Below are 12,682 nucleotides of genomic sequence, written 5' to 3' on the forward strand. Positions count from 1 at the left end.
TTTTTTTCATGATGCTTAAACCAAATATACGTAATATGCAGGTGTACAATAGATACAGTGATGATCTGGAGATGGTTTGTGCAATCTTATGTGCTGGGCTCTACCCAAATGTCGTGCAGTGCAAAAGGATAGGAAAGCGTACTGCCTTCTACACTAGAGAAGTAGGTAAAGTTGACATTCACCCAGCATCTGTCAATGCCGGGCTCTTCCTTTTTCCACTCCCATACATGGTTTACAGTGAGAAGGTGAAGACAACCAGCATTTTCATACGGGACTCGACAAATATATCAGATTATGCTCTGCTTCTCTTTGGAGGCAACCTCATTCCAAGCAAAACTGGAGAGGGTATTGAAATGCTCGATGGATATCTTCATTTCTCAGCATCAAGGAGTGTATTGGAATTGATACAGGTTATGCTTCTCAGAGTTTCCTTAGGGATATAAGATTAAGCTTTAACAATAAATAGACTGCAACAGGGTTTTGATGTTATCTATGTTGGGGTTTTGCAGAACTTGAGAAGCAAACTAGACAAGCTTCTCCAGAGGAAAATTGAGGAACCAGGGCTGGACATCCATGCAGAAGGCAAGGGAGTGGTTGCTGCTGTTGAGGAGTTGTTACACAGTTAGAATGTAAATAATTAATAGATGTTATGCTTCTACTAAAATCCAAGGAGCAGGGAGTCCTACCATTAGTTTTATTTAACAATTTAAGCTTGAGAATTATTATTTAGGAAAAAATTTATTGTAACCAATTGGTGCAAAAAATTGTAACCTTATTTTTGGCCCTTTTATGATAGCACTTTTTTTTCTTTTCAGTAAAGGTATATCCTGTCCGTTTCACTTAAGACAATGACAGCTCATGATAAATGATGATAAGTATATAAAAAAACTTGTTATTTATAGCATGATAACACCGTTATTTTTCCAAATAGGTTATGTTTGAATGTCAAGAAAAGAAAAAAATCAAAATTTTATTTATTTATTTATTTATTATATGAGGAGAGAGAGACACATAAATTGATGATTTTATTATTATGATTGTCCTAAGATTTTTGTATTATTACTATTATTTTTTTTCTTTTCTTGAAATCCAAACATAGTCTTTCCCCAAAAAACTAATTCTCTATGGATATGGGTTCTATGAGTCCTCTAAAACGTAATTCGCTATGGATATAGGCCACATTGGCCTCATTTCATTGTTGTGTGACTAGCGGTTGAGTATTAATAAGGTTATCTCTATTTAAGGGCAAGGGTTCTCTCTCTGAACAACACTCAATGTATTCTACCTTAAATGTCTCTAGTCGTACGGTACCCTATAGGTTTGGAGACACTTTTCTCTTATTTTAAAAAGTTGAATCATTTCCATCTATAGCATGGATGTGCCACCGTGGTTTAAATCAATTCATTTAGGGTGATTTACATAAACCTCCCCTGTCATTTGCTTAAATTGCATAGTATCCCCTGAAAATCAAAAGTTATATTTAAACCCAAAAATTTGACACCGTTAGCATCTTTTTTTGGGTTTAAGCCGTTAGTTTCATTGAACCAATTTGAAAATCCCTAAAACCGTCACATAACCTTATCCCAACAAACCCATCTGCCCTTTTGCCATGTTACAGGTTCTTGTGTCTGCATGCCGTGAGCAACGAACACCTCTCCGACACAGGTTCTCCTCTCCGACGAAAGTTTTCCTCTTCAACGACGGTTAGTCGGAACGCGAAGGACGACGGTCGAAGGCTACTTGGACTGCTTCCCCTTATTCTAAGATGGAAGTTCTGAGAGCCCTTATCCTCTCAGGTGACGGGTGACGGGTGACGGGCGAAGAGGTACTGAGAAGTCCGACAACCGAGAAGGATCTTCGATTTCAAGTAATTTCATAACCTGTGATCTGCCCTATGTTTGAAATTTTCCCAAACAGTGAGCCTTAATAGCAGAACGATAACACATTTTATCCGAACAAATTTACTTCTCTTCTATAAAATTTCAAACTTTTGATCGATTACTTATGGGGTTTTGGGTTAGATGATGTTTGCTGCATGGTGTTTGCTGCGACGGTGACGATGGAGGTAGTGACGGGGAATTCTCTATTCCAGAAGATGGATTTACAGGGAATTGAAGAAGCAGCAGGGGTGTGTTTGGGTGCAGTGGTTTCTGAGGCTGTTTTCGCTTGGTTCGCTAGTGCCAGGAAGAGAGTGGATCGGATCTTCACTGTTGGCTGTAACAAGTTCATCGATTCCTTGATTGATAATCTGGTTGATGGGTTGTTCTCTGAAACAGAGCTCAGTGACTGGTCCGATGACATCTAAGGATTACAGAGATATAGTGTTCATATACAGTACTCATTCAACCCTTTAATCTCCTTATTCCATAGCTGTAGACTACTGATTGTACTCGCTTATGCGTGCCTGTGTTGTATCGGATTTGAAGATCTGGGTTTGTATATATTAAGAACTTGAGAATTATGTCAGAAGCGTTTGGATCTTAGAGAATATAGTTTAGTGTTATACTTTCATTTTGAAGAAAATTACAAGCATTTCTATCTTAATATAGATTTATTTTTTTATTTGATTGTAGATCGATTCACAAATAACTTCTAGTTTGTAGACTTCGCCTGAAATTGGCAGTGTCCCGTTACCTTTTCTAACTTTCAACCCAAAACACTGCCCACCTTCGCCAGACTTCACCTGAAAAAGCAGCCGGAATAACAGCCGGAAATACTAGTCGGAAGTAGAAGCTCCTCTCCACCGCAGGGCGTCCTTGTCCTTGGGTTTGTCATGGGTATGGGTATATAAGAGAGAAGTAGGTGTTATAAAGGGTTAGGGGCAATTTTGTCCATTCAAATTTGAAACTAACACCTCTCTAACAGTGTCAAGTTTGTGGGTTTACATGTAATTTTTTGATTTTCAGGGAGGAGTATATAATTTGGACAAACAACAGGGGAGGTTGATGTAAATCACCCATTTTATTTATTTCCGGTGGTGTAAAACTAAATTCTTATGAATCAACCTTCAAAATAAAACAACCCCGGCAATGATTTCCTCTAACCAATGGGGTTGGTAGCCTAGTGGTGAAAATGCCCTTAACCCATCATCGCCCAAATCAGTTGGCTGTGGGTTCGAATCTTGGCATGCCCCCCATTCTCACCTATTGGTCTTGTGAAAGCACTACTTGTACGGGGGCTATGATCACTACCATGGAGCTAGGTCGGCTAAAAACCGATCAAAACCAAACCAACCAAGAACCAAACTGAATGAAACTGACAAAAAAAAAAAAAGTGATTATGAGGTTATAAGTAGGTGAATTAATTATCCATTTTTTGTAATATTATTGATGGTATTTTTTCTTATAAGGAGAATTGCTACAAATCAATGAATATGAGGAAATGAATAGGTGAATATGAGGTAATGTATATTGGGATCAGCTAAAAACTGGTCAAAACCAAACCATCTAGGAACCAAACTGGAAGAAACGAACAAAAAAAGAAGTGATTATGAGGTTATAAGTAGGTGAATTTATTATCCATTTTTTTATAATATTATTGATAATATTTGTTGTTATAAGGAGAATTGCTACAAATCAATGAATATGAGGTAATGATTAGGAAAATTGATTTATAAATTGTAATAAAGCTTTCATTGATCTCCTTATTTACTATATAAAATTAGTTGGATAATCAAATGAATGATTGGATAAAAATATTCATTTTGTGATTTCATTAGTTTTCTTCTTAATTATTAGGTATCCATTAGTTCCAGTATTAGTTATCTTTCCATTGCAATGATAAATCATGATTCACTCACAAATTTGAAGTATTTTTTTGTCAAATCTCTCGTCCCATATAGGTGATGAATGTAAGATTTTATTATGGTTCAAATCCGATAATAAATCTTGTAAAAAAAAAAAAATCCGATAATTAATCGATATTGAAAAACCAAAAAATAAGCCAAAACCAAATCGGACTAAAATGGAACCAACAAAAAACCAATGCTCCTTAATGAATTGGTTTTGGTCTTCATCGATCTTAGACCAAAACTGTTTCAACCAGATCGAGACTGAACCGAACCGACCGTCGTCAAACCCCTAAATGTATATATGTTTAGATGAAGGTATAAGAAAAATAAATCGTATCTATATTAGTCTTTTAATTTCGTTTTGGTCCTTGGGGCCTTGGATCCACATCCTCTGCGAAGCTCCCCCTCCGACGTAATTGCAGGGGCGGGAGAAAGTGTTTTTGAGCTATTGGACTCCAACAAAGTTCTCTACTAGTCTGTACTTGGTTTCCAAATTCCACTCGGATCCGTCATCTGTCTTCCCTACTGGTATGTACTCCACTTAGTTGTTCGGTTGCTGAAATCTTTACATTCGGAACCCTATTTTTATTCTATTCGAGTTTTTAGTTCTTGGGAGGTCAGTCTTCGTCTTCAATATATGGTGGAAAACTAAGGTGATCTAGGGTTCAAGAAATGGGTCGTCCCGAGCCTTGTGTTTTGTTTGCTCAAACCTTCGTTCATCCTCAACTTGATGAATACGTCGACGAGGTAAACCCCTTTTTATCATCTTTCCATTTATCTGTTATTTCTATTATTCTGTCTTCGGCGGGAAGTAAAAGTTTATTCAAGAAATTAACAGACTTCCATTGGTCACAAGATAATGATGCAGGGTAGGTTTGAATGTGTGTTATAGACCTTGATATATCTGTATGAAATATTGGAGATGTTAATAGATGGTTCATTGGTTGGAAGAAAAAAGGAAGATTTTATAGGAGATTTTGTTTTTTTCTTCTTAAAATGGAAATTACTATCAGATGTATGAACTCTCTAAGTACTTCAAAAATTGGGGGTGTGGTGGTTGATGTAGGACAGGTATGAATAATCCTGCAACTGTAAGCTGAACAATAACAGTTGTTGGAGTTAACCATTAAACCTTAATGACAAAGCACCATTCTGTTATCCATTACCAAAACCTACCATAAAATGAATTCAAATTATGAACCTTATACAAGTGAACTCAACTCAACTAAGCCTTATCCCACATTAAATGGTGTTGGCTATGTGAATCCTGTTTCACCATTCAACTTTTTCAAGGTCTTTATCAACTCTAAAACCCCTGTTTGGACTCAAAATATGACTTTGATTTGCTAATAAATGATGATTCCTCGTAACCGATCATAGTCCCAGTTGGAAAGGGAAAAGAAGCCAACATTATCGATACTACCAGAAGTCAAAAGCTGATTTCAAAAGAAAACTGTACTTATTACAATAGCATCTCAGTCGAATAAAAAGTAATAATTACTAAAACTGTAGAAATAAATTTATTAATTGAAGAACATTGCAACAAAAATGCACTTGCATTGTATTTCCATTGGTTAGGGAAAAAGGAGACCTCGAGTTTGAAGTATTGTAGATGATGTAGGACAGGAAAGAAGTGTCCCACAAGTAGCAGGATCAAATATTCAATAGAAAGAAGAGAGAAAAGAAGAAGAGAAAATAGAGATAACTAAACAAGCTGCATTACCACAACCAACTTGGGATTTTGCAAGCTGCAAGTAGCATTGGAACTCAAAGTTACTAATGGGGCTGCAGCTTTTACCTGCCTTACCCAATCCTCATTTTGAGGGTGAGGGTAGAAGTTTTAGGCCTTTAACCTATAGGGGTAGGGTATGCATAAGGGTGTTCTATCCTCTCCGTTTACCTGCCTTACCCAATCCTCATTTTGAGGGTGAGGGTAGAAGTTTTAGCCCTTTAACCTATAGGGGTAGGGTATGCATAAGGGTGTTCTATCCTCTCCGTTTACCTGCCTAAATAAAAGTAAATAATGTATAATATATATTTGCCACATAATAATTATGGGATTGAATGTTAATCTTGTAATTAGATATTAGGCCCATCCCACTGCAACTCAGGCCAGTTCCACTACCTGAGGCCCAAATCAAAAGGATTGTGTCTTTGGGTATATAATGGTTGCTTATTAGGTTTTATGAGGGAATAATGTAAAATTATTTACATATTGGTAAATATTTATACTGTTGAAACAGGTTTTGATCAAAAAATGGTTGAAACTTGGACCAAACCAGTTTTGACCCTTGGTTTTGTCTTAGACCATGTCAAAACTGAGATGTCTCGGTTGAAACTGCAAGTTTCTACCGAAACGTAAAACCTTGTTTTGGCTAATGGTTTCGATAGGGCATTTCGGTGGTCAAACAACCATATTTTGGCTCAAAACTTTAAGGAAACCCTAATTAAGTATCTTTAAACCTATTGGTACCTTTTTTAGATTATTAAAACACCGACGCAAAATGATATTTTGGTTTTGGACCCTATGTCGATAGTTACCCTACTGCATACTCTCTCAAATATAGCTTATTCTACAAATAGTTTAGTATTAGAACATGAAAAATTCAATGAAATCAACTAAAATATGCATTATAAAATATAAATAAATACAAACCATTTAATATTACACAATGCCAGTGTTACTTATAAGTACAAGTGTTATAAGTAGTCAAATACAACTGTACAAGTGTACAACCAAGGTTAAAACACCCCTAGGAAGCCGTTCCTCCAATTCTATGTCAGTATCATATGGAGCTCTGGGAAGGCTCGAAACCTGTGGGGAAAATGGTTATATCTCTAGGTTTGAATCTTATACAAATCTTGCTCAAATACGCAATTGATTGCTGTAGGTGTGTTGTTGTACTCCTCAACACTTTGTTCCACCAAGAAATGTAAGTGATTTGGAAAAAAATACCAAATCTGTGTTTGTTTTTGAGTTTTTTCTCCCTAGGGAAACCACTTGAAACTCATGAAATGGGTTGAAATTTCTGTCAAAACAGTGTTTTATATGCATTGTTTTGTATAAAAAATGAGTCAAAACCGAAGTTTTGGCATGCCAAAATTTCAGTTGAAACCTTGCATTCCTACCAAGTCCCACCCAATTTCGTTTTGACCTGTGTTGAAACCGAAATATTTTGCGAAATCTCAGTGGTTTCGATTGAGATTTCGTACTATGGAACCAACCTTTGCACCAAAATTGAGAATCCATTTCCTTGTTTCCTCTTCTGCTTTTCTTTTGGTTTTCATTTTAGTTGTTGTAATGTGTTTGTCTTGTCATTAGTGGTTTTTGAACCTTGTACTGTTTAAATTTTCTATTGTTGTTACCTAATCTATGATGAAGCATTTTTTGTTCAATATAGCATCTCCTTTCCATTTGCAGGTAATATTTGCAGAACCAGTTGTCATCACTGCGTGTGAATTCCTTGAACAGAATGCCTCATCAGCTTCCCAAGTAATACCACTGATTGGGTATGTGAAATATCTGTTCTTTGTAGTTCAGTTTATGTTTTCCTGGTTGAAGATGCACTCTTCTTTCTTTCTTTCTTTCTTTCTTCTTCTTCTTCTTCTTCTTCTTCTTTTTTTGTTTTTGTTTTTCTTTGTGATTTGGGTGATGAATATGTGATAAGATGTAGAAGTTATATTATAGTTGACTGTAGTGTTGCTATGGAAGTACTATTTCTCTTCTAATTATTTACTCCTTTTCTGTAGATATGCTCGTGTTGTGTCTGCCATTATATGATTTCCCTTTGTTTAATGAATGCATCTTTGGTTTTCTCAAGTAATTATGGATCTCTCCATGGCCATAGTTTAACTACGGCCATCAATTTTGGATGCTTCTTGAATATCTCAATTATTCGGTCATCAGAGATTGGTGGGATATCATTGATTCATAACCATCTCCCCTTCTGTAGTCACGCCTTGGTTCCCCTTTAAATCCCATTTCATCGAGTTCAACTTTGATGGCAGTTCTTGGTGACCTAGGTCCATCAGGTGTATTTGGCACAGTAAATTGTGAAGGATACGTGATTATGGTTTTCTGAAGGTAGATTGGTATTGCTCATTCAGTCAATGGATGGTATCAGAACCTTTTTTCCTGAGCTAGATGTTTCTTCCTCCTTGAACTTAAAGTTAATGATGGCTCACTAACAATTATTTTGTGGTCATCTACTCATGATGGGTTTGCTAGGGTACTCTATCTTCTTGTTAGAAAAGCTTTTAAGGATTCCTCTATGGCCATTTCATTCGTATGAAACCTTGCTTATGAGATTGCCAAGAGTGGAGTTTTGGGGGACTTAATGAATGCTGGTCCATATCTAATAGCACAGACTGGCTTTGCATTGTAGAATTGGGTTTCTGGTTTTTGCTTTTCTTGTTTTTCTGCATCCATCTTTGCATTTCTCGGTGCATCATTTAGTAATCTCTTTCATAGTATAGTCAATATAGATAGAAGTTATGAACTGAGAGTGCTAGTGCTTACTTCTTGCTTCACTTTTCACTGCAGCAAGGTTATTCAGCCTCACCCCCTGCTTGGGTGATGTGATTTTTACTTGTTGCTCCAATGTAATAGTTTTGCGAGGAAAAAAAAAAAAAGTTACTTCCTTGCCACTAATTTTGGTTTGGAGTGGGGAATGATTTTATGATTTTATTTAAGCTGGCATAGTGCACTGGGTATTGCCCTTTTTATGGTCTTGTCTGGATAAGCTTATCATGATGGGTTGGGATCTCTTCCCTGTGGAAGTTTACTTGCTCTGCTCAAAAACTTCGTGGAGATATAAAGCATTCAAAACTGGTGCAACTTGGGCAGGCTTATCCAGGTTTTTGAGAACCCAATCCCAAGAAATTTAAACCCAAGCCAGCCCTGTCTGGAGTAGCTCAGCTTGGCCGGGAAAAGGTGATGTAGGGGAGATTCAAACCCTAACCTTGAGGATGTTTTTGCCCCTTAGGCTTCACCACCACGGTGTTCAGTCATCTTTATGCATAAGTGTTATATGTGTATATAAACAAATCATACTTGATGTAATTCGAGCCAACCCCAAGGCTTCAGCCTAACCCAGTCCAGCTCAACATCTGGGCTGTAATTTTCCAACCATATCTTGGCCCATGGGCTGAAATTCTTAGCGCAAGCCTGGAATTTCTTACACCCCAACTAGAGGGGATTTAATTGCTTGAAAATGCAGAGTTATAAGTAATGCAGGACCAGTTTGGTTTTGGTCACAACTGAGTCCATGGTTCAAGTTTTGGTTCAGAGGTTTTCTGAGCCAGATAAAGCTTATCCAATTCGTGCGGCCCAGTCAGGAGTCTACACAAGTACACAACTTGCGGCTCCAAGAATTCCAGATTTTCTGGAATCTTATATTCTGCAAACCGTGGGCTAGTTTTAGAGTCCTTACCTCTTTATTTGTTGTTATTGAATTGCCCTAGATACATTGGTCATTATAAATCCAGACCTTTATTTATTATTTTTTCAGTTAATAAGTCAGTCTAGGATAGTAGGACTCCTTTTTCTAGCCTGCAATACATCCAGCGGCTGGGAAGTTTTAAGTAGTGTAGAATTTTATTACTTCTCTTTCTCTTCAGTTTTATAAATAATATGTTAAGGCTTAACAGTCCGCTACTATTTGATTGAATGGAATAGAGTTTGTTTGTTTTGTTTTGAATTGAGGTTGTTGCCTAATGCGGACTGTGATAGATAGACTAACCAGCCTTCAACTTCAGGATCTTTTAATCAGAAGAACAACCACTAGTACCCAGTGTAGGACAATAATTCCACAGATCAGAGTTCAAGAAGAAATAATTCTCTGCAATCAGAATTCGAACCCGGAAGCTGAAATCTATAGATCCAGATTATAAGCTAGGTAAGGGCTAAATCAGGTATAGGAATAAATCCTTAACAGATCATAAACCAGAATTATATCCACAGAAACAGAAAAGGACAGAAACTCCTATCTTTACTGCAGGGCAAAAATCAGAGATTTTAAGTATATCAAAAATGGCTGATCAGAACAGCCCCAAATCTGGGTCGAGTTTCACCTTAATAGAGAGGGAGGTCTGACCAAAATTTCGGCCAAAACTGATGGCTGTAAATGCTACAGGAACAGGGAACCAATTGAGAAATTTAAGAGAATTCTGGGCAGTACTGGTTTTAAATACCTGATTTGATGATCAATAGTGGATCCCATGGAACTGAAGAGAATATAGGGGCAGGGGAATTTGTCCCACAGAAGGAAGGGGAGGGGGTTCAGTACCTACCTTACAGGACTGCTAAGAATGCAGTAACATAGAACCAGAAAAAGAAAGAGAACGAGGAGAAAGAAGAAAGGCAGGAGAGGGGTGCCTCGCTGGACAAGGAGGGATTAAGAGATGAGAGGGGGAGGAGATCTCACAGAAGGAGGAAAGGGGGGGAGATAGAGAGGTCGCAGAGAAGAAGAAGAAGAGGGGGGGGGGAGAAGACAGCCACGCAGGGGGTTTTTCCCAATCATTCATTCTTCATTAAACAACTAATCCCATAACTTGGGTTACATGCTTTATTTATAATAATCTAAAATTAAAGCTTCCTACTTAAAGTCAAAGACTAAAACAGAAATAAAATCTCCTAAATCTAGACTAATAGAAATAGAAACAAAGGAGGACTCAAATTGAAAATTTATTACCTATCTAGAAACTACCTAAAATAAAAGATTGCAAATAAAATAAAATCCTAGAATTTTACTTATCTAGAATTGCCTAAAATAAAAGATTACAAATAGAATAAAATCCTAGAATATTCTAACAATCTTGAACCCAAATCAGTAACTTGGAACCCAAATTGGCTCTTGGTCTTGGTCCGGGTTCTGGAGCTGGTTTGGGTCGATCCATCAGAGCGCTGCTACATCATTGACTCTTCCTTGTCTCTCCTCTCTCCTCTCTCCTCTCTCCTCTCTCCTCTCTCCTCTTTTCTCCAAGTTACTCTTCACGGTTATTGGTCACGATACTATTCCAAGTCCTTGATCTGCCCCTTATCTCCTCTTTCTTCCTTCTACATTCTCTCTTGTGTGCCCATCAATTGCAGATCCATCAATCGATTTGCATAATTGCATGATTTGCATCAACTTGGTATCACACAGGGTTTAAAAAATTGAGATCGGATGGGCCGGATCAACTGAGTCTGATCCCACCCATCCTAAGCTGAGGTAAGTATCTGAAAAAGAGCAAACTAGTGCATGAGGCTCCCGCTATTGCAAGGTCTGGGAGGAGCAAATGTACTGAGGTAAGTATCTGATTCCCTTGAAAAGACCATGTGGCAACATGATGGACACATGGCCAACCTGCAGCAACATGATGAACACGTGTCACCATCATGTGATGTATTAAAAACAAAAAAGTGAAAGGGGGAACTGGAGTCAGCTGGAGAAGAAGAGGGAGGGAGGGAGAGGGAGTTGGGTTGTGTTGTTGTGAGAGTGGGGAAACAAAGAGGGGTGGGGTGGGGTGGGGTGGGGTGGGGAGAGGGAGAGAGAGGCGGTGATGGAGGGCCGGTCGGGGTAGGAAAGAAAATCTCTGAGATGCTCAGAGTTGCTGGGGATAGGAAGAAATCACACAAAGAAGGGGGGAGAAAGAATCTCACACAGCTCTCAGGCTCTCTATACTCAAAACTCAATTCATCATTCTATTATCTGATTACTCAATCGGTTACATGACATGAATAGAAAATCAATATGAAAGGAAACTTACTATAATTTGGAAACTCAAATTAATTGGAAACTAAATCCTTGCATCTATCACCTACCTAAGTTACAAAAATAAAAGATTGCAAGAGAATAAAAATAAAATCGTAAAATATCTTACTAGCCAAAGACTCAATATAGATCCGGTTCATCTCTCGTTGGATACCCAGATGGGTATGGATCGCTCCATGGGTGTGTACCTACATCAATTCCCCCGATGTTGAGAAAAACTCGTCCACGAGTTTTGTAGAATCAATATTCATCCTGGCCTGTATGAAGTCACCATTGAAACCAAGATCGGATGATATGAAATCTACGACGTAAAGTTCATTGATGAAGTAGTGACTCGGGAAAATAAAATCGATTGGTTCAATGAAGAGATCAACCGATTTAAAAATTTTCAGAAGTGGATTTTCAACTTCCAATGGGGCCATCTCATCTTTTTCCACTGGTGATTCATCTTTTGGTTCATCTACCTATTGCTAGACAGCTGAGATCACATAGTTGAAGGTAGAGTGATACAACCAGATGTGACCAATGTTAGGTCTTTGATGTCCTTGCATTGTTGTTGCATCTGTTGAACAATATCCAATAAAAGGTCGAGATCCATCGGTCAGGTTTTGCTATTCAGAATCACTATGGACCCACTATGACAAGGGAACACTTAAGGCAAAAGGGTTAATGGCAAGAGAGTAACTAAATGGAAGATTAGGACAATGGCAGAATGGTAAAAATATGAAAGTTCTTTCGTGAGTGGCAACCTTGTAAATATAGATGTGGTACTTTTTTTATTTTTTTGGTTGAAATATAGACGTGGTACTTGAGACCCAATAAGTAACGTATCTAATGGGAGGGCTAAAATTGGAAGTTAGAAAGAAACATGGGAAGAAAGGAAATAATGAAAAAGATAGGGGTATTTATGCGATAAGGAAAAAAAACTTAAAGAAAAGGGCAATCTCTCTCGACCAACAAGGTAGGTTTTCTTGTTTTGTAGAACCCAGGAAACCAGAGAAGGTGGAGTTCGACTGGGAGGCCTTCAACGCATGGCAAGAGTGGAAAGATGATGTTGCCGTGAGGAAATCTGCAGCCATGGTGTTGATGGGTGAGTGGCGACTTGGATGGAGTCTTGGATGCGAGAAGTCGTCCTGCT

General features: G+C 37.9%; 2 protein-coding genes across 3 annotated transcripts in view; both read left to right on the forward strand.

The window, feature by feature from the left end:
• Nucleotides 1-844, forward strand: part of LOC122087443 (DExH-box ATP-dependent RNA helicase DExH1) — a 17,346-nt gene extending 16,502 nt beyond the window's left edge. For both annotated transcript variants that reach the window (XM_042656585.1, XM_042656586.1), the window contains 2 exons: nucleotides 42-410; nucleotides 510-844. In XM_042656585.1, the coding sequence (XP_042512519.1) occupies nucleotides 42-410; nucleotides 510-626 (486 nt within the window). In that variant the 3' untranslated portion in view covers nucleotides 627-844. The remainder of the gene's footprint in view (nucleotides 1-41; nucleotides 411-509) is intronic.
• Nucleotides 845-4,141: 3,297 nt separating this feature from the next.
• The window catches only part of LOC122086733 (protein virilizer homolog), a 35,720-nt gene continuing 27,179 nt past the window's right edge, over nucleotides 4,142-12,682 (forward strand). The window contains exons 1-3 of the mRNA XM_042655710.1: nucleotides 4,142-4,318; nucleotides 4,397-4,537; nucleotides 7,212-7,300. Of these exons, the coding sequence (XP_042511644.1) occupies nucleotides 4,463-4,537; nucleotides 7,212-7,300 (164 nt within the window). The 5' untranslated portion in view covers nucleotides 4,142-4,318; nucleotides 4,397-4,462. The remainder of the gene's footprint in view (nucleotides 4,319-4,396; nucleotides 4,538-7,211; nucleotides 7,301-12,682) is intronic.

This window comes from Macadamia integrifolia, chromosome 8 (genome assembly GCF_013358625.1).
Source record: "Macadamia integrifolia cultivar HAES 741 chromosome 8, SCU_Mint_v3, whole genome shotgun sequence".
In the NCBI taxonomy this organism is placed as follows: domain Eukaryota; kingdom Viridiplantae; phylum Streptophyta; class Magnoliopsida; order Proteales; family Proteaceae; genus Macadamia; species Macadamia integrifolia.